The sequence below is a fragment of the Calidris pugnax genome, unplaced genomic scaffold, assembly GCF_001431845.1.
Source record: "Calidris pugnax isolate Ruff unplaced genomic scaffold, ASM143184v1 scaffold196, whole genome shotgun sequence".
NCBI classification, from domain to species: domain Eukaryota; kingdom Metazoa; phylum Chordata; class Aves; order Charadriiformes; family Scolopacidae; genus Calidris; species Calidris pugnax.
In genome coordinates, this window is record NW_015091042.1 from 3,139,054 (window position 1) to 3,161,242 (window position 22,189).

General features: G+C 43.5%; 1 protein-coding gene and 1 long non-coding RNA gene across 2 annotated transcripts in view; one reads left to right on the forward strand and one right to left on the reverse strand.

The window, feature by feature from the left end:
- Positions 1 to 577: 577 nt before the first annotated feature.
- The window catches only part of LOC106896384, a 29,285-nt gene continuing 7,673 nt past the window's right edge, over positions 578 to 22,189 (reverse strand). Inside the window, exon 4 of the long non-coding RNA XR_001413622.1 lies at positions 578 to 1,339. This is a non-coding gene — a long non-coding RNA (uncharacterized LOC106896384). The remainder of the gene's footprint in view (positions 1,340 to 22,189) is intronic.
- LOC106896382 lies at positions 5,658 to 7,609 on the forward strand. The gene is made up of 3 exons (XM_014956353.1): positions 5,658 to 5,818; positions 6,101 to 6,318; positions 7,410 to 7,609. Exons 1-3 carry the CDS (start codon positions 5,658 to 5,660, stop codon positions 7,607 to 7,609), a joined length of 579 nt encoding a protein of 192 aa, XP_014811839.1.

Consider the following 22,189-nt stretch of genomic DNA (forward strand, 5'->3'; position numbering starts at 1 on the left):
AGAACACGCTTAAACCAAGGTAAAGGTAAAGAACTCTACTCCTGGAAGATACTGTAGTGTAGTTTTTTCCACTATGATCTTTCAATCCATCATAGGGAAATTTCTTAGTTCTATCTGGATGTGAGAAAGAGGTGGAAATTTCTAACCACACTAAACAGAATTTTCATTGATTTTTTTTTTATGAGACATGAATAAGCACACAGCATGATCCTGCCATCATTTAAAAACCCACTAGCGTAGTCATGAAAATATCCCCATCCTTCATTTAAAGGCATGTGTCAGGAGAAAATAGCAGAGAAAACTTGCAGCACCCTCATACTGTCAATTTTCGTATCAAGCAACTGTTAGAAAACATTTCTCTTCAGATGCGCCATTTTTTTGCACCATTACTCTTTTCTGATGCCTGTAGAAAAAATAAATCTGAAGACTGGCAGCTGTCTGACTGCGCTCAGCCAGTCGTTCATCCAAGGTGATCCACGGCACAGATGACTTATGAAAGCTTCAACAAGGCACCGTAACTTCAGGTGCTCCATACCCTATAAATAATACAAATGGAGGGGACAGGAGGAGGCAGACGAATTAGAAACAGATTACTCCAGAAATAATTGTATTTTGTATATCAACTGACTGTGGCAGCAGCCAGCCCTCTGCAGCGGCATAATGCAGTCGGACGAACATTCAGAATTTGCTTTGTTAATGATGTAATTACTGTGCAGTCCAAGACAAGTTTAAGTTGTAGCTTCAGTTGAAGTGAAAAACGGGTGCCAGTGTAGCTGCATTAAGTTAATGACACCAGCCTTTTCAGAGAATTTGGCCTTGTATTCTTTCTTCACATCGAAAAAAAAAAAAAGATCTTTTGCAATCCTTATGCACGTGCAACTACAGTAAAACAAGGAAATTTTGCATTTTGAATTGCTTCAAAGTTACGTCATCAAGTCATTGAGCAACCTGATGCAAATGTTCACAATTGTACAATTTCAGTTGTAATGGGTTACACATTTTAAACAGACCAAATACTGGATATTCAGAACAGAAACAAGCTGTAAGAACTTCTGCTCATTGCCACGTGCCTGTTCAGAGATGGTTATCTCTTAGCTGTCTGCTCCACCCTGTTTTTATTTTTTACACCAAATGATTTGTAGTTTCCCAAACAAGTTGCTGAAGGTGGAGGGAATGTTCCACTTCCTTTGCCAGCGGAGCAGCCTCTGCAAAGAGCGTAGGAATTAAGTGCAATTTCCATCCTCGCCATGTTCCCCTTCTTTCCCTTTACATCCTCTGGATGAAAAACAGACAAGTCCGAATTCATTAGTGACAAACTGTAGAACACATATGTATGAATCTGAAGAAAAAAAACAAAAAACAAAAAATCAATGAGACATTGTCTTCCTGTTAATAATGGACCTGTTAATAAAGCTGGTCAAAGGCTGAGATAACTTTGCCTCCTCCAAGTCCACATATTCCTATTCAACAAACCTAGCAGTTGTCTGACAACAAAAACAAAATTATAGGAGAGCAAAGCAATTTAGGTAAACAAGACTTTGTGTTTCTCTGCTTTGTGCATTTTTCACTTTTTCTGCCATGAATTTTTCTTCACCAGCTGCCAGTCAATCACATCTTCTTGCACACTTCCAAGTTGGTACAACTTAAAATGCATTGCTGCATTTGCTTGTAGCTGAAAAATTGTTTTAGGCTAAAAATGTAAAAATAAGGTAAAACTGAAATGAAAAATTGCTGCCAAAGTAAGTGTCGCAGGCTCTAGAGCTGTCTCATGGCAGAACCAGTCACCGTGACAGTGTCTGAAGCACAGTCCTGGAGCTAAGTCACCATCCAGGATCTCATCCTTAGCCTTTTCATGGGAGGTGACAGGAAAGTGCTGCTTTGTTCAGAGCGCTATGGCTTTGTTGTGTGGTGTGTTGTTTTTTTTTTAATATAAATAGGCATTAGAGTCCACCAGATTGCAGGAAGGAAGCAAAAATGAAAGCAAAAGTTTCCGTATCCTGTTTCCCTACAATTTTTATAGCAAGACCAGAATCCACCTACAAATGACTTCCCAAATTCACTCTCCAGACTTGAGAAGTCCAGGTTTATGGTTTATGGCAGCGGTTTCGCAACCTGGAAGAAACCCTTGACAGCCAGTTTCTATCTGAAGGTATCACTGCTAATGGCATTCTTCTGCTCTGTCTAGTTTCATGGCCTAACAAATACTTTGAAAGTGATCGAATTAGCTTGCACAGACACGTGATAAAGAGCACGATTTAAAACTTGTAACTCTTACATGAAAGTAGACACGCAATAACTGCTTAGCCGCTCCACTTCAAAGCTGAAAACTACTTCTCCTTGCTAACAAGTGATGTTCTTCAAAAGGGTGAATTATCTAAATAATATGTGCTTTATTTAACAGAAATTTCCAATAAACCTCATTCCATCACTTTGAGTTATGTCACTTCATGCCATGTGACATGAAGGCATTGATGTAAGTTTGACAGGCAGCGCCAATGCTGACATGTCAGTCTGAGAATTTATGACAAATTATATGCTACAGATATATTTTAAACTACTGCAGGTTGACAAGGAAAAAAGTCTTTAGAATGTGTAATTACACTGGGTGCATCTTTAGATTGAAAACAATTTATTCAATTCACATAGTTATGTTGATTCAATGTTCAGACTGACAACCCCCCCCCCCCCCCCCCCAAAAAAGGAAATTTATATTAAAATTCTCCAACTAACACCAGTTACATTATATACCAAAATAAAATGTGTTAATGTAATGTTTTTGGTGGTGATTTTTTTTAAAACACTTTGTCATTAGATAATACTGTTAGCATTTAATAATTTGAAATAATCTATCTCAAATAAATCTCAAGACCATATGCAGGAAAGAAAGGCCCCAGGTGAACAGAGAATAAATTGCTTATGAAAATTCTCTCCCAGCAAAGAATACAGCATGACAATGGGGAAATCTTTCACTGGAAGTGCTAATTGATCTAAATCATGATGTTTTCTTTTTCTGGGTTTGAGGGTGGATTTTTTTTTGGTAATTTCATTTTTGTAGAGATCAGGTCCTGCCTCGTAATTTCTTTGTAATCTCTGTACTTGAGCTGAAGCATACTTAGAACAGTCGTGTGTGAACTTTCAAGCATCTATTTTATTTTCAAATTTCTTACTCCCATAAAGGAAGAAAAAGAGACTAAATGCCTAAAAACTAATCAAGTTAGTGAAACATAATTATTTTTCAAGGCAGAAAATAAGCTTATTAGAGGCAGGGGAAAAAAAGAAAGAAAGAAAAAAGAGTAAACACCATGTGCTAATCAGACAAAGTAGTTCCATACATTAAAAAAACATTTATGTTGTAGAACACCAGAAAACTGTCTCACTTCATATTGACCTAAATGTACCAGCATTCAATCAATTCAATACTTCAATAACAAACCATCCCAAAAATCAAATCCTGAAAAGAAGCTGATGAGTGAAACGAGTAGATCGTTTGCAGCTGGAGATGACTGTATCTATAAATCATAGCTATGGAATTCTAGCTGGCTGAACTTCCATATTGTAACGTTTTCACTATAAAAACCTTTCTTCTTTCAGGATATGTGAAAGTAGTTTGATTTGGGTCCGGTTTTCACTAGAGGGATGGAAGGGTGTCACAGACACAGCATTGGTTAGTACCCATAGCAGTATTGTCAATAGAAGAGCCTCCACAAACGTCTTGTTTTCAACCCCTGCACGTTCTCCTGGTAATGCCACGTTGGGTGCCACCAGAGCACACCGTGGCACTTTACACTGGTGCCACCTAATACGATATTAGCCAGGGAATGTTTGATTTAGATTATCATACCAAGTACTACCCACAAAGTAATCACGAAGGCATAGTCCACTCATTACAAGGATTGGGTGTTCCCCCCCCATGCATTAATTTCAACTGAAACAGCAGCTCTTTTACAGTCATACATAATTGCACGCAGATGTTTGGCTTCGAGCTGTCCACCATCCCAACAGTCAGGGGAACGTTCAAATCCTTGGAATTTCAAAAAGCCCCTACTGCACAGAAAGCTGATTTTACCTCTGTTCAGTGTGACCACGTATCAGCTTGTTGCTTTTCACATCCCTCCTTAGTAGCTTTAAAAGGGCCAGGAAAGAAGCAAAGCCAAACCCATCTGCACCAGCTTTTCAGGTGTTCTGCCCTGTAGCTCCACCACTGACAGTTTGCAGCCCCTGCCAGGAGTCCCACAGTCTGCAGACCAGAAACCCAGGCCTTCCTGTACTTCTAAAGGGTCCACTAACAGTACAATACTTCATGATGAGCCACCAACCTGTGGCTCACCAGACCTTCCTATATGGACTAACTCAGTGGCTTACAAGTTTCACCTGTCAACCATTACACTCATGTTGTTTGTTCTTTCCTCAACAGAGGGAGGTATCATACAATTTGTGGCAGGTGTGTTGTATTAACACATTTGTGAAGGCAGGGACCACAACAGAAAAGATTAAATGTATAATGTACAATTAAGTTCAGATAATATTACTCAGTGAAAAAACAATCGCTTCAAGAAATATATTTCTCTAGATCATTGGTGATAGGCAAGACTTCATTATCTGCTGGTGTTTAGCGTCCTGCTGACCATGTCAATAGGACCCACTGGTGCCTTTCTGACCCAAAACACACAGCTGTGTTTTTGAGCACCTCAAAGTAACTGGGAGACAGTTGTTACTGGAAGATAGTTGCCACTCTTCTTAAAATCATAGAATGGGTTGGGTTGGAAGGCCCCTTAAAGATCATCCAGTTGCAACCACCCTGCCCTGGGCAGGGACGCCTCCCACCAGACCAGGTTGCGCAAAGCCCCATCCAGCCTGGCCTTGAACCCCTCCAGGGATGGGGCAGCCACAGCTTCTCTGAGCAACCTCTTCCAGTGTCTTACCCCCCTCACAGGAAAGAATTTCTTCCTGAGATCTAATCTAAATCTCCCCTCTTTCAATTTAAAACCATTACCCCTCATCCTATTGCTCCACTCCCTGATAAAGAGTCCCTCTCCAGCTCTCCTGCAGGCTCCCTTCAGATATTGGAAGGCTGCTACAAGGTCTCCCTGGAGCCTTCTCTTCTCCAGGCTGAACAACCCCAGCTCTCTCAGCCTGTCTTCATAGCAGAGGTGCTCCAGCCCTCTGATCATCTTCGTGGCCCTCCTCTGGACCCAAACCAATGGGTCCATGTCTTGCACTGGACAGGTTTCTTTTTTCCTTTATTGGGCCTTTCATGGCATGTGATGAATGGCTAGATCTCACTGCGTCGAGGACATGGCCAAGGGCAGCCATGGCCATGTCTTGGTGGCCGTCCTGTGGGCGGTGTGGCTCTGGGGACAAACCCCGGGCAACCATCTGGAACCAGGAAGGGTGCAATTAAGCCCAGCTCCTACCTGCATCCATTTCAGCTGGCTGTGGCTGCCAGGGCAATGCACAGGCGAGCGGCCAGCCCCGGGGAGGGGTTTGGGGGACGCTGGGCAGAGGGGTGACATGGCTCGGCGGCGGGAGCTGCTGCCCGGCACCTGCCCCAGCCCATCTCCCGGCCTCCCCCGTGACCGCCGGGGGCTGGCAGCACCCCAACCCACGGCACCGTGCCTCCGGCCGGGGGGGAGCGGGGTCTGTCCCCGGCTCCCGGCATGTCTGAGGCGGAGGCGCTGGGCACCCCGGAACCTGGAGGCACTGGGGCATGCAGGGGGGACGTCCCCTCCCTTAAAGAAATCGAGCAGCTCCTGAACACCGGGCGGCCTTCTTGCAACCACGTTGATGAAGTATGGCCTAATCTCTTTTTAGGAGACCTGTGAGTACAGCTTTACCGACACTGTATCTATTATTATGCCTCATGGGTGCGGCTTCAGACAGCTCATAGTTTTGCTAATTGCTGTCCTTTACACTGCAGACAGCGCAGTTTCTGAGATAAAATTATGACTAAGCCGGTACTTGCTTCTGGGTTAGCCCTTGGAAGGGATGCACGGGGCTGAGGCTCCGGCCAGTGGGTTGGGAGATGGAATCGCGGCGCTTGTCCTGCTCCCTGGATATCTCTGCGCCCATCTCCATTGGTTTGTGCTTGTCTTTTCCTCAGAGTAACAGCTCACAACAGATTTATTTTGTGGAAGATGGGTGTGACCCATGTGTTAAACGCTGCCCATGGCACAGCCTACAGCCACGGAGGCCAGGACTTTTACGGAGCGACCATTGATTACTATGGTGTCCCAGCCCATGACCTCCCGAGCTTTGATATAAGCCAGTTCTTTTTCCCTGCAGCACAGTTTATCCACAACGCCTTGAACACACCAGGAGGTATGAAGTTATTGTTGGTTCCATATTTCTGTGAGTTGGCAGCCTCTCGTAACGGGTCAAAGCCATGAGCTCGGTGGTGAACAAGTCACTACATGGTCTCCTGCCAGCTGCTGGTCACCTGCATGGTGGGTGGTGGGAGGAGGAAGTGCTGGGACCTAAGTGCCCAAAAAGTTGATGTGAGAAAAAGGGATGAACAGTGCAGTAGAGAGACTGGAGCAGAGAGGAAAGGAAGCAGAGTAGATCAAAAATATCTGGAAGGAAATGCTGATTCAAAAAGGGAGAAGCAAAAACATGCATTTAAAATGGACACCCCCTGTTTCGAGATCCTCTTATGCAACTGTATTTGTAAGAATAAATGAATAAAGAGACGAAAGTCCCAATTTCTACAGCCACCAGCCTCATGAAGAGGCTCATATATTACAGATGAACTTCCTGCATGAACAGGGCTGTGCCCCTGAGGAAAAGATTTACCTTTACCCAAGGAGATTTATAGCATGTTGCACAAGAGACTGAGCTTCTTGACACCAGTGCAATAAAATACTAATTAACCTGTATTACATAAAAGACCATCTCTTAGCATGAGTAAACTGGCATTAATGGAGCTGTCTCAGTCTGCATCACAAGTTCTGCCTTCAAAAGAGAATTATAGTCACAGCAAATTGCCTTATTATGCCATGGTACTAGGCCAGTCATTTTTCTTGGTGGCTAATGTGTTAGTGCCATCCTTTCAGGCCAGCCTTTAGCTGGCCCTCTGAAATCAGTGGTCCTGATTTTCTTCTTGCTCTCAACAGGACAACTTAATTGCTTCAACAGGGCTTTCTTTGATTTACTAGAGTTTCTGAAATCAGGTTGGGATCTTATGGCACTTATCATACAACTGAGCGCAATAATTGCAAATTAGACTTAATTGACAGCACTTCATGTGATCTATCAAAAGAGTAAGAAATACCTCACATTTTCGGTGTTACTCCGATGAAGCTGGAGAAGGCAGAAGGGGTTTGCCTTCCCTTTGAATTAAACTTTATCCACAGTACTGCATCTCTTCCATGGTTATAATCTTTTTTTTTCTTTTTTTCTTTTTTTTTAACCAGCTAAAATTTTGGTACATTGTGCAGTTGGAGTAAGCAGGTCAGCTTCCCTGGTCCTAGCATATCTCATGATAAATCACCACCTCTCATTGGTTGAAGCCATCAAAACAGTGAAGGAACATCGATGGATTTCACCCAATCGGGGCTTTCTGAAACACCTGCGAAATTTGGATGTTCAGCTACAGCAGAAGAAGGACTGCTAAAAGGGGAAACTCATTTACATTCACTTTTCAGAGTTTCAGCCTTGTGCGTAGTGACTTCCTATGGTCAACGCACATGGAAAAATTGAAGAAAATTATGCATTAAAGGAAAAAGTCGTCAGAAATGTAAATAGATTAATTCTGATAGCTCAGTTCATCCAAGACCGCACAGTTAATATGAGAGCTGCTCTGCCTGGTGTGGTGCTACCAGATCACAGTGGTTAAGATGGACTGAGTTTGTTCCTGGTTTGTGCTAATGCCAGAGGCAAGTTCAATAACTGGCTCTAGCTGTACACTATGTTTGATTCCCATCTGCTTGGAAGTGTAACATAACCAGCTTCCTCAGTTTGGTTACAGTTCTCATGTGCATATTCTTGTAAAAAAGAAGCTTTTTGTGTTTCAGGCCTGGAGATGTGGTGAGGGCAATTTCTTAAGAGTCCAGGGATGGCTAAAGAAACATTCTTCTTTCACTGGTCTGTTAAATACTGCAGCCCCACAGAAAGCTGTGACAGCCTGAAGAGCCACACAAGCAGAACAAACTTCTGTGCAGCTCTCTCTGCCGTCTCTGGATCAGCAAACCTTTTCTTGTGTAAATGTGTTTTCAGCACGATAATGTATATTATGTAGTATATTGAGGACATTAAAAAAAAGATGTCAGATCTTCAAAGCATTTTGTAAGCTTGAACTCGTCAGTTCACTCTTCTTCCGAATTATCCCAAATCACTTATCTGTGTAAGTGGCTTTGAATCATCCCTGGTTTAATGGCAGATAGGAACTTAACTTACACCGATGGCTAGGCTTTATTGATACAAATTAGTTTCAAGCTGTTTTGAGGATGTCACTTTTCCTATCACCAGTTAATCAGTACTTAAACCAATGTGATTTTTTTCATACAGCAACAGCATTTGAAATTCATGCTACCACTCTGCCTGAAAATTAGCTTGTTACCTTGTGGTGAACCATGAAGCGATAATCAAATCTATTTTTGCCCTTCACTACTGGTTTGATTTATTGATTAGCTGACCTTATAAACCTCCCCTGCCAGATTAAGTAAATACATTTCTGCTTTTTTGTTTGCATTTGAAGCATCGGTTCTGATAATTTTCCTCTCTGCTGGAAGACACTTGCAAGGTTATTAGAAGACTTAAATAATGGTGACTTGTGAGTCGAACATCTTCCTTCCCAGACCCCCTATCCTCCTTAATCCTTGGAGAGTTTATGACATGAATGCTGATTCTGCCTAGCACTTATGGCAATATAGAAATCCCTCCCTATTTCAGTGTACATGAACGCTTTGCAAAATAAGCATATTTAAGATCCTTTCAGAGGTCTATTTGACTGTCTGTTCACATTTTCCTAAATCTTGCCAATGAACTCCACTGACGAGAGAAAGAGAAGACATTGTAGCGTAAAAAGATCAAATAGAAAATCACATTTAAAACCCAACAGGGCTAGGACAATCTTTATACCTCACAAAGCAGCAGAGTGGTGGAGGAGGAGCTGGGTTTGCTTTGAAGTTCTCCATTAGAGTTAATAGGGATTTATATGAGTTAATATTTCATTATAATTTATACTTCATTCACGTTACAGTAGGTTTTAGTCTTGGAAACCTTTTGAAGACATGGCATTGAAAAATCTGAAATTCATGTGAGTGAAATAATGCATCTTAATGGCTTTAGGCTGGGCAAAATTAGACACATGTGAGCAAGATTAATGGAACCTCCCATCAGGATAATGCTTTGCATGCCCCTGAACATCTGTCCTGCGAAGCCACAGCTGTGAAAGCTGCTCCTGTTGTAAATTAGTACCTGCTCTCAGAGACACTGCTCATCCTGGGAGAGTATTGTTTCACCAGGGAGGAGAAGGGAAGAGTACGGAGCGAAGCTGAGTCAGTATGGCATCCCTGCCACCAGTGGCTCCAGGGTGAGCCTGTACAGCAAGACTTACTTACCCCAGTGGAGGGCATGAATTTGTTAGAAACTCTTTTCAAGGGCACTGGCAAATCACAGAAGTGTTTTTAATCTGTGGGGTGTGTTGCCTATATTTCCTGCCTTATATACAGTTTAACTTTGGCTCCAGGTCTGCTTGGGGAAAAAGATTCCAGTCAACATAAGCAAAAGAGGTAGAATGAATCCTGTAACTTCATAAAATAGAAAACACAGCCTGCTGTGTGGTGTGCTAGGAGGAAAAGACACCTCACCTGTCACTTACACCACCCATAGTTCAGGTCATGATGTGACATGACATTCGTGTGTCATTGTTTTCCACTATCAGCAGGAAAACTTATATTTCAAATATTGGTTTGGCAAGTCAGACTGAGGAACAAAAGAAAAATACTGCCTCACCAGCGGCACTTTGTTCAGAAAATGCACATCTGTCAGCAGGGTCTACACAACCCGGGAGACTAAAAGCACTGAATATTAACTCCTAAGCAAGGGAGAGAGAAAGATATTTAAGTATCTAAAGGTGAGCTGTACCTGCTGGGCTGGCCAGAGCACCAGTGGGCTCACGCAGGGGTGCCTGTGTCCCCTCCAAGGAGCCCGCAGGAACTCTCAGCCTGATGAGGAGCCCATCACCTTCTACCTCCCATGAAACAAACAGGCGCCTTCCTGCCCCAGGCTTGCCTTATCTGCTCTTAATTCCTTTATCCCTTTTCAATGGTTTTTTTTTAGTGTTTAGTTGAAGAATGAATCTGAGAAAGACCACAGCAAAGTGCATACGGTTCAGGAACGAGCTCCTCCCATGGGAAAGGACTATGCCAGAAAGAAGAGTTAGACCTCCTCTGAAGAGGATCTGAAACCCAGTTTTCAGTTCTTTTGAGCCACCTTACCAGGGGGGTCACAAGGGCTAGTGCCAGTGTGTGTCTGTGGGCAAGAGCACAGTGCAAGGGACTGTCCCAGCTACAGCAGACTTAAATCTGCTTAAAGCAATCACAAACCCAGGGTGTCACCTGAACAGAGCCACATAAAATTCCAGTGGAAACTTCCATTAATTTCATTTTCTGGCACAAGAACTGAGGGCACGGGATGAAGTCAGTAGAAGCCAGGTCTGAGACAAGAGGAGGGAGTTTAGGTGAGCTGTGTAACACCTTGCCACGGGATGCTGCAGAGGGTAAACGTTCGACTGGAAAACTTTATGGAACAGAAATCCATTCAGGGTTACAAATACTTTGAAACTCCATCCAGATCTGGAAGCTCATCAGCTGCATCCAGCTGGAAGCTGGGACAGTGTTAGAAAGCAGTATAATGCATGCTCGTGTGTTCTTATTTTCAGGAGGCATCCACTTACAGCCACAGTCAGAGGCAGGACGGACCTTTTGGTGAGGCCTAGGACAGCTGTTCTCATGGTCTTTACTTTGAACTCACCCTTCATGTGAGCTGTCCCCTCTTTCCTGGTACTTTATTATTAGAACTGGGTCACATGAGGCATTTGGGACTGTGTCTGGGTTGCGTTGACCGACATCTCTTTCACGGGGAGAGCTCTGTGCTGGCAGGCACAGCAATATAGCTTGTGTGGGGAGGGGAGTAGCGGGGTTTTTTTTGCATAAGATTTGCTTAATGCAGAGACTTTTCACTTTTGTGGCTGTTCCCCATTCCATCGGGGATGTGGCACTGAGCTAATCCGGGGAGGCGTCAAGGCGAGTGCCATATTTAGAGACAGCCACCTGCTTGGGAACATCAAGCGGCAGCAGGGAGCACGCCTCAGCAAAAAAACCTCCCCTACGGATCCTACAGCAGCAGCACCCCCGGCTCACCCCTGCCTAAATCTGCCCGTGGCCACCAAAAGGCTCAGAGCCCGAAGATGCTCAGACCCCGCCAGCCCAGGAACGCTCTGAGCCCAGCACCCCCCTCTGCCCAGGAACCGCCAGATATTTTGGACAGCTGCAAGGTGGAATTAAATCACACGGGTGAAGGGTTTCCTAATCTCTACATAGGCAATATGTAAGTGTTATTTGAGGCTGAGCTGTTCTGAAGGGCTGGGGAATACAGTACTTGTGAACATATGCTGTCCAACGACTTTATTTAGTTAGCGCTGTTAAACTTCAACGCCTTAAAATAGACTTAACATTAGCACAGAAGAAAGCAAAAGGGCTGTCCATTAAAGAAAGAACCTACAGAACAGAATAAAATTACATTAAAATGAGAATAAGTATCTTTATTGCTTTGCATTATTTTGTAATTATTCAACAAATAGTTTTTATAAATGCTGCAAACATTTACCATATAGAGCACAAGACAGACTCACGATCCTGAGTAGCCTTAAAATGGAACTAAGATTGTTTTTTACCTTGTTCAGTTTATTTTTAACTAGAAGGGAAATTTTCACATTAAAAAAGGTATGCTAATATTTGCTGTTTGTACGACAAGCCAATCTGCACTTGAAAGTTCTGACAAAAAAAAATACAGACATTCTGAATGACAGCAGACTTCACTCTTAATTTCTGCAACTCATGTGGATGGTTGTGTCATCTGCACACACTCAACAGGCCTGGTGCCCAACGTTATGCTAAAACAAGTTCTTTCCACCACCAGCAGGTTGCAAACTTGTTGAAATGGCTGGAAAGTACAATTACAATAATTCCTAAACGAGAGTAGCAGGAGGAACTACCCAACCTTTGGCTAATTGCCCATTGGTTACAGCTAAAAGTAAGCATTCTTTTAGCCGTGAAAAAGCAAAGCCTAAAAATGAGCCAGGTGACTTTGGGGAAAGAAAACCAGGTTTTGGAAGCACAGATTACATATTGCAGCCTGCTTCCTAATCTCACCACCCACTGGTCAGCACTGGTGGGCACCCAGAAACAGATGGAGGTGGGCCCTGGGTGGGGAAAGGCAGAAGCCAGCACGGCATGCAGAGCTTCACTCAACCTCTGCCTTGGTGACAAGAGTGGGAAACCAACCTTTGCCTTTCCAATTAAACCTCGTAACTATACATGGAAATTCATTGTTTTACTTTGTTAGAACCATTTGGAGAAATAAGGATTTGCAGAATTAAGCCCAACAGGTAATAAAAGCAAAGATTTAAGACTCTATAAAAATCACTGAAATTGTATTGCCTTAACACCACCATCTGATTTTAGACATTCTGCTAAATGCAGTTTTAAGACCTCCTTTTAATGCCTGTGGGTATATATGCTCCCAATTATTCTCACGTTTATTTTCAGTCATATTCTGTCTGTTGTGGAAAAAAATGAATGGTGGGAAAACCAGTGTGTACATGGAGTGAGGAAAAGGTGAACTTTGAGAACATTCAGCTAACAGGAGTAAAAATGTAAACAGGTTTGTTTGCTGATGCCACAGTTGATTGCTAATATTGAGGTTAAATACAAAGAGCTACAGACTGCAATCAGTGAAACTGGAAGTTTATCAAGTGCTATAGATGGAATTTTCTTTATCTGCCAACATCAATATGACAAATATGAACAACACCTGAGCATAAGGTTTCACGGGATCTTTCTGAGGTGGAGATGGGGAACAGAGGGAGGGTTTGCAGTTAGGGCCCAACCCAATACTCAGTGAAGTCAATAAACAGAGGATGTTTCTGTTATGGAGCAAACCTGTGCCAGCATCAGGGCTTGTGCCAGAGCTAAAATAACCTGAAGCAGTACCATAAATTGTCACTGCTTGTTTCTCTGGAACCAGTTATGTGCAGTTTCTGAGGAGCTACTTGGAAAATAAAGGTCAATTTAGAATTAAAGCTGCATCCTATAAGAAATATTTCTCCTTATGTTCTTATAAGAAATTTGATGCTCAGCCTCTTTAAATAAGTTAAATATCTCTAGTAAAATAAAGTACGGATGGCTGACTTTACATGGTGTCTTTCATCCCAGAGGACTTTGAAGTGGTCAACAAACTGATTATTAAATATTTGTCTGGCTATCAGCCATTGCTGATATGCAAGGCCAAGGCTAAGACCTTTTGGGTTGAAAGGTAAAATATTTCTAAAAGTGCTACATAATAAGCAGCTGAGGGCACAACATGGAAAATATCCTGCAGAAATCAAACTTCATGCTGATTTTAAGCAGGCAGGTTTATCAGATTAAGAAGCCTAATACCACTCCAGCAAAGACACATTGTACAACTGCAAGATGGTTTCAGTCTATGCTAAAACCTGTGTTCTTTCAAGATATATATTTCAAGTCCAATTATAGGACTTCATGAGTTATCTCATGAAGTGAATTTTTGTAAGGTGCTTGGGCCAGTAAATCCCCATGCCTTCGTAGTCAAATAGAGCCTGTAACACTTGTTAAATTTAGAGGAAGTTATAGGCAGGAAACTGTCTTTGCAGAAGTGAAATAACTTGGAATTCTGCATTTCCCGCATCTATTTTGAGTATATTCAGAAGTTACAACATGTTACCTTCTTTTACTACAATACTCTTTTTTATACAAGCCTTGTGGTGAGCACTGGGCTCCGCAGCCACGAACACATTACAAGACCACAACTTTCTGTCCTGAGCTTTCATCCATGACTCTCCCCAGCTCTATAGCCTGTAACAAGGAAGACCTGAGGAGGTTTGGTGTCACCCACGCACCGAATGCTGCACATTTTGCATAGAGGAGCAAAGGAGACCAAACTGTCTGCGGCCAGGAAATGTGTTATTAGAGAACATCTGCAGAGGACTTGGCCAACTTTCACCTTGGTGTACCACCTGTCCCACCTCTGAGTACATTCACAAGGCCAAATGAGTCATCCCTCCCCTGGTGGTAAGCTGCTGCTCTTACACAGCACTTTCATTAAGTGATCACAAATTACTTTAGCGACATTAACTAAACCTCACTCAACCACTTGGGTGAGCCCAATTATCCACTTACAGACATTCTTTCCATTGGCAGGTCGGAGGACAGCAGGATCCTGAAAAATTAGGAATAACCAACTATGTCCAAATGAGTGGCAAGGATCATACAAGGTCTACTGGCAATCATCAGAAGGTATCTTCTGTACCAGGAGAGAGAAAAAAAAAAGGAAATCATACTGTATCTTAAGAAGTAGGAAGAAATTTCTGAGTTCTCAATTGGAAATCACTGATTTTTATTTTTTTTTCTGTATTGATTCATTAGAATACACAGCACAAAAATTGCTACTTTCTGCTTTGAGAAAAAGCCAAAAGCTGCAAAGAGCTATCACAGAGACATGCCAATTGGCCATTTGCAAAGCCTAATGCCATGTGTTTTCCTGTCTTTCTGGACTCAGATCTCTGGTAACAAAAAGTGGTTCTTGATTTATGAAAGGGATGAATGTAATGCCCTGGAGGCTACTTTATTTCAGCTGCTGTAAATTGGCTCTCTCAGCAATGAGATGAGATGCGAGTGAGGCAGAAGTATGAAGTTAGGCAATCTGTGACCATGGCACTATTCCGTGCAGCCTGGAACAGCACTACACGTATTCATTCCTATTTTGAAAGGAAAAATCTTCGTTCACTGCATTCTTAGAAAAAGCAGATCTGCTTCCCTTATGCTGGCTTACCTTCTGATCTCCTGTCACCTTCCTCTAGGCAACGCCACCCAAAGAGCTATCCAGTAGTGAGAATGTCATCGAGCTGCAGGATTTACATATTGAACTGAGATATAACATACACCTATGTAAACTCTAAACTCTTAGGAAATAAAAAAAAGATCAAAGTGAGAGGGAGAAACGTCAGACAGGCAATCTGAATAGGAGATAAAGATGAAAGAAACATGACCTAAAGCTTTGACATCAGGCCTATCTTTCCTCTCTGTTTAGAGGGTAGAAGGTTTCTGAATTTCGTATGCTTCTCAGTCATTTGGTTAAATGGAGGCAACAAACGTGCCACATGCTCCTCTGGGATACGTTTCCAGTTTGTTGTCCATTCTGCTCGTTTAAACTCATAAAAATCAACTCCAAGAGAAAACAGGCCCCTGTTTAAAGTTAAAGCTCCTCAGAAGATAAAGAGATGCTGACCTGTTTTGCTGCACTGGGATCAGCAAATGAAAAGGGGGGAAAAATTTGCAGTTCAACATGTAGAAGATGACACCCAGATGGGGGACAGAATTCTCCCACCCTGGTGACAATAGATACTCAATGGCCAGGGACTTCCCAGAGCTACCATCCTCCTGCCGTGCCTTCTGCCCAGCTCTACCTTAGCTTTATGGACCTAAGATTTACAGCAAATGTAATAATTTTTCAGTGACAAATTGGCCTTCTTTTCATGCTCAGAATTCCCCACTCCCACCAGAATTCTTTTTACACAAACATTGCTGTGTCTGTAGCACCAATGAACACAGAAAGAGCCAAGTTCTTTTGTTTTACAGGAACGTTTCATAAAGGAACTGGTCTTTCAAGCCTACTCTGCTTGCTCCGAAGACAAGCTTCTCCCAGTACCCTGCCTTCTGCCTGTGTCTCACAAAGGAGAGGGGGCTGCAAAGATAAAAGACTAGTCAGACTTTTGAAATGACTGCCCAAATTGGCAAGCTGAGCTAGGCCACCCTGGGGTAGTTCTCATTTTGGAGCAAACAAATTGTGGTTTTAGACTGAGGTCCTAGACACGCGGAGGCAAGAAAGCTGGGAAAGTGGCACCTTGGCACAACTCCATAGTGTCTCCCAAAGCTCCTTCGCCACATGCAGGCATTTCTGTACCAGAGAACACAGCACGACATCGGAACACCAACACTGGGGCCAGCTTCATCCTTGGGGAAACTCCCAGCAAAAACCAGTGGTGCAACACGGGGCTGAATTCGCCCTCCTATTTCCCAAAAGAGAAGCCTGCCAAGGACGGTATGGCCCCGGGAGGCGCACAGAGCTGGCAGGCTCTCCGGTGTCAAAATACAACCAGCACAGCCGTCCGTCCGTCCGCATCCCGTGCTTCGCAGGCAAGGAAAACAATCGAGTTGTCTGGTGGAAAAAAAAAAAGCAAGCAGCTTCCCAGGATCGCTGTAGCCACGGTGTAATTGTGATCAATCCACACTGGCAAGTACCAGCTTTCCGTGTGTGTCTCGCCCGCCGCGGGCTGCCTGCGGAGAGCAGCTCGGGCAGGCTGCTGCATGCTTGTTATCGCCGGTGTAAATATCTCTGCCTTGTGTTATTGTGGCACAAAGCAGCTGGACCATTTGAAAATCATTTAAAAAGCACTATAAAATTAGGGCTCCAGCGCTCTTATTTTATGACTTTCATGAGCAGCCATTGCCTAGAGAGAAATTATCCTCTTTATTTTCAAGGCTAAAGGTTCTTTTAACATTCATCAAAATCAAAGTGCACCCTTGATAACACATTGAGCTGTTACTTATCTAGTACAGACTCTTTACCTTCTGCATAATATCACATTTGAGATCTCAGTTCTTCATATACAACTCATTTCATTGTGTCTGCTGTTGTTTTCACCAAGTGAATTTGCATAGTTTCAGGAGAGGCTGGCTGATGCCCTGAAACATATTCTTTCCATAATTCCTAATTTTTTTTTAATTTCTAGAACAATAGCCTGGAGTGTTTTTGTTACAGATCCTTCTATAAAAATGGTCAATTACCTCTTCTGCCAATGGATTTGCACAGACCAATTAAGCACTGTAAGCGAAAGATTTTCAAGGACATAAATAGTACTTATGTGCATAACCTGATAGACTCCCCTTTCTGCCTTTGAAAAATCTCTCCCCCGTATATATATAAAAAAAGTCTTTGATAATATTTTTTTTCCCCATTCTTATTTTCATGGACAGCTTCTTTACCAAACTCAGGAAAACAGTGAGTGAGCCAAAGCAGCATGAAAAAAAAAAAAGCAAATAGTATAAAGCCATTTCTTTTAGAAAGAAAAAAGTGCAGCTGTATTGACCAGACCTAAAGCTCAGATCTGAAGGGCTTAGGAAGAGACACTGCATGGAATTCTTGGCCACAGAGGCTGTGGATGAGGAATGGTGAGGTCCTGTGCATCCTCTGTCCTGCAGCTCAGGAAAATCACCCTTCTCCTCTGTGTTGTTTAACCTGGTTTAGCTTTCTGTAAGGACTGGTCACTGTATTATCTAGAGATCAAATACAGGCTGGAGATAAACATTTAGAAAGTCATAACCTTAGCTCTGTTCTCATGATTCCCTCTTTGGCCAGGATCTTGTCTTTATTCCCTCTGGGGGTAGCAGGCTGCACTCCTGTGCCAAGAGGTGGCACGTTTTCAGATCTCTGTGAGGGGGGAGCTGGTTGGTGCTAATAGATCCCTCTGTGAAGGCACGTGTAGCCATGTAGAGGAGCTGTAAATTCAAGATGCAGCATCCTGCATGGAGGAGATGCAACCAGCCAGAAGGTAGGCTGTGTGTTGTGCACAGAGAGCCTCACCACCACACCAGCACCTCCACTAGCTTTAACCATAGAGGTCTTGCCTGTGGTCACCCAGTTTGTGATTCAGGGGGAGAAGATGGAGTTATTTGATAATCACAATTGTTTATAACCCTAGGAAGGCAGAAAATGGGACAGGCATGATCTGCAGAACCTAGTACGGTCTGCTGTCACAAAGGATGAAGAAAGTGGGACAGGCATTTAGTAAGTGAGGATAAGAAAGCACTTCTAATCTGTGGCACATTTATCTGTTCCAATAGTCAGCAAACCCGTAACCACCTTCCTCTGTCTGATAGTGCCAGAAACAGGGAGAAGGGCCCAACTGAGCTGACCTAGGTCTGGGCTCCTGCATTTCAGACCGGAGTTGACCTTTTGGGCTCGGACTGATGCACCCAGACTCAGCCCTTACTTGTGGCAATGGTCAAGAGTAAGTAAGAGCAGAGTTCAGGATAGCCCTCTCAAGATGTGATCCGGTACCACAACCACAATGCTGTCACCTCCAGGAGCTTCCTCCCTTCTGAGCTCACCTGCGCATATGCTTTTTCCTTCTCAGATATATACACCTCACCCGATAGAACATAAATAGATAATCTCTTCTCCCCAGAGCTTTCATATTCCTACAGAGCCCTGAATTTGCCTTTGTTTGGGGATAAACTACATGTGCTGAGAGGTTTTTCACCATTGTCTTCACTAAAAAAGATTGCAAATTAACATTTGAAGCTGATGCTTCGGTGCTGAAAGGGGAGGATTTTCCTTTCAAGCATGGAAGGGGAACAGATGTCTATGGAGTGTTGTTTCCCCCATACACACATACCTACTAAAAGCTACACGTGTCAAGGGTATGTGCTTGCTCACCTCGTGACCAGAGAAAGATTAAGCATACCCTGGAGATGCTTTGACCTAGATGATCGGTTGTCAGAAGCCTGGCAAAAGGACCCGGGCTGTAGCATGTCCTGGAGGAGGCAGATTCAAAGTCATTTTGTGCTCTGTTAAACCTATTCATTTTCAGGAAGACTTAATCTACTTCTGAATAGCAGGTGGGACCCTGTAACTCAGAGGTGGGCAGCCAAAGGGCGAAAGAAAACTCCAATGTGCTCTTGAGGTGTTGCCAGCAGCTGCAGAGCTTCCATCACTCACTTGATGAAGCTGGTTCTGCTGTTAACCACAGAACCAAGCTGGGAACCAAGTCATTTTACCAATAAGGAACAATACCTTAAAAAGCCAAGTAGGATCAGAATCCTGAGATGGAAGGTGTGAGAGCACTGGGGTCTGTGTGAGCATCGTTTCATGGTGGAAGGGTGGTCCTGCCCAGGTGGTGGTTGTCCCGTATCATCAGTTGTTTTTCCTCATTGTCACAACAGTTGAAAGTTGCTTTAAACATCTTTCTTTTGCTGCTTCACTCTTGATCCCTTGTCATCCTCCTTGCTGCCACTGTGAAATGGATCTTGGTTCACAATGAAAAATATATTCCCTGCCTGGGAAGCAGATGCTGGATGTTTGGTGTCCATGTTACATAATTCGATATTTAGTAATGGATATTGTCGACATCTCAGTCACAGGCGATGCGGAAAAGATGCCAAGGCAGGTTAGACCTGAAGGTCTGGCTACTCTATTGCTCTCCATCAGCGCAGAGCAGCGTTTAGGGGAAGACAGTGTAAGAAACAGGACAACTTCAGAGTGATTCTTCCCCACGCACCTTCCAGCTTTAAGCCCTCAATACGTTGGCTACTTCCTATACCTCATGAAGCTTTTAATTACTGCAGATGGATCAGAATGTCTGGTCCTAGTAAAAAGCTCACTAGTTTCCTCCCACCACGCTGCCCCCAAAAAGCCCCCTGCCTCCATCAACTCCAGCAGATCAGCTCCAGCTGTGGGGGGAAGAAAAGGAAAGGCAAAGGAGAGCTGAGCCAGCTGGTGCTGGAGGGGGCTCGGGGCTGGGCACCACAAAGGTTAACAATAAATTTCCACCATGCCCCATTCTGGGGTGAATGATTAATTTCCTCCATGCCCCATTCTGGGGTGAATGATGAATTTCCTCCCTGCCCCGTTCTGGGCTTTCCCGGCGGTGGAGCCGGCGCGGTGCCGCGGAGACACCTGGTGGGGAGCGGCGGTGGGACCGGGTCCTTCAGGAAATAACTCCTACCGGCTAACGAGCGCCCGGTAATTTTCACCGGTGCCCAATAACCTTTGCAAGTTTTCTTCAGTTTTATTTTTCAGAAGTTTGCAGGGGAAGCATCACTCTGGGGTGGGGAGGAGGAGAAGGAACACCTTTGGTTAACTCAAAGCTCCCAGACAGCTGATTGCACCTTCCAAACCAATTTCCATCCATGTAGAGGGTTTATTTCCTTTAAGAAAAGTATTTGAAGTGAAAGCAGCTGAGGAGAGAGCATGAATAGCATGGACTCCTGCACACAAGCCCTCTTTTGGAGCTCCCCCAGCTCCTGAGAGAGGCTCAGTCCTGGCCATGGAGAGGTCCCCTCTGTGAGACCCATGTAACTGGAGCGTCATTTTTTCCTTAGAAAACAGGCAAGAAAGATGCTGTTTGAGGCCACCACCACCGCTAGCCCAGCAACTCAATGCAACAGAGGTTGTCAGTGCTTAGGTGTATTCTTCTACCCAGCATTGGCCCCTTGTGCCCCCCTCTCTTCCCAAAAGCTGGAGCAGGAGGACGTTCACACTGTCTTGGCTCTTTTCCTACTATGACCGGAGGAAGTGGGAAAGGGAAGAGAAGCATACTTGGTAAGAGAGAGAGTAAAAGGCTAAAAGAATCACCCTGCTTTTCACTCTGGGTGATTGAGTTATGGCTGGGACTGGTTTCTTCAACAGATTTTGCCAGTGGAGCAAAACCAGACCAAACTGCAAGGTGTGTATGAAAAATGAGCACTGTTACAGGCTTTTCTTATTCAGAAAACCCGCAGAGGAAAGGATACAGCATAGATCATTTGATGTATACACCCGGGTCAATATCAATTTAATTCATCCAGTACATTTCACATTTTTCTTCTATCCAACCAGTGCAGTTTCTTGTATATCAGTAACAGCTCCCTTTAAAAGCCAGTCATGAGTACACTGTGCATTTTAAAATCATTCAACATTGCTTTCTTGTGCCATCTTCTGGCAATATGAAAGACCACAGCCTTTCAGTAACAGCAGTGTTGCTGTGCTGGTCTGAGGCAAGGGTTGTCAGTAAATGCAGTGTGTAATTAGATTACCTGACATAATTGGAAAAAAAATATAGCCCTTCTTGCTTACTTGACAGCTTGCCTAATTCTTCCAGCTCTACCAGTTGATCTAATAGTAGTGGCTGGGTGGTTATTCCAGGACAAAATGTCTGTTTAGTAGACCTTGTGTTTCTTGAATGTCTGTCACAGCAAAGAAGAGTTGTGTAACATATGAGGCTTTATCATTTTATAACAGGATTTCATTGAGTGTACCATAAATATTTAGAGGAGAGTCCTTTTTGCCAGTTTTGCTCGAAGCTCTTCATAGCTCCTTGACAAAAGGCATCTTTGTTTCCTATGTAACCACAGGAAGGTCTTGGCCTATAGGCATGTAAAGCTTTTCCTTCTACTGCAACAACCATTTCTTTCTGATCTCTCAGCGTAAACACCACAAATCATGCCAAAGCACCTTGCATTGTCTGCTTAGTTCTAAAGCAAAATATTTTCAGCATTTAGTTAAAAATTTATAAAAGATTGAGATAGGATTACAGATTCTGGCTTTTTTTTCCCCCTTTTCTTGCAGTCATACAGAGGCTCTTTGTAAATGACTACTCGTGATCCCCACTCTCCTGTCACAATAGCTTTTCCTGCATAGTTTTCTAAAACTATGAAAGTAATACATGATAATTTAAAAAAGGAAAAAATCCAAAAGGAAAAAATGCCAATATTTTTCCTTAAAATAAACTCAAAATTCAGAGCCAGTGAGAAAAACTAGTCACAAAATTCCAGTCTCCAAAGAGAACATAAATAAAAGCTGTTCAAAGCTTTGTTCATTTTCACTAGCACCAGCAAAAACGACTGCTTGGGATGCCAGGCATTGGAGAGAGAGGATGTTAATGCTATTTATAGCTCATGGATGGCTCCCATTACCATTGTACCTGAGAAGCTCGCAATCCTTAACGCGTTCCTGCTCACAGCAACTTTCTCAAGCAGAGGACAGCCTTCCCAGGGCTGTGCTGGAGGCATGGGGGTTTGCTTTGGGAAAATGGACTGTTAATGTTTGCAGCCTGTTCCCAGACCATCTATTATGAACTGCCTGCAGCAGGCACAACCTCCAGCAAGGCTGCACCCCTCCCTGCTACCTGTGC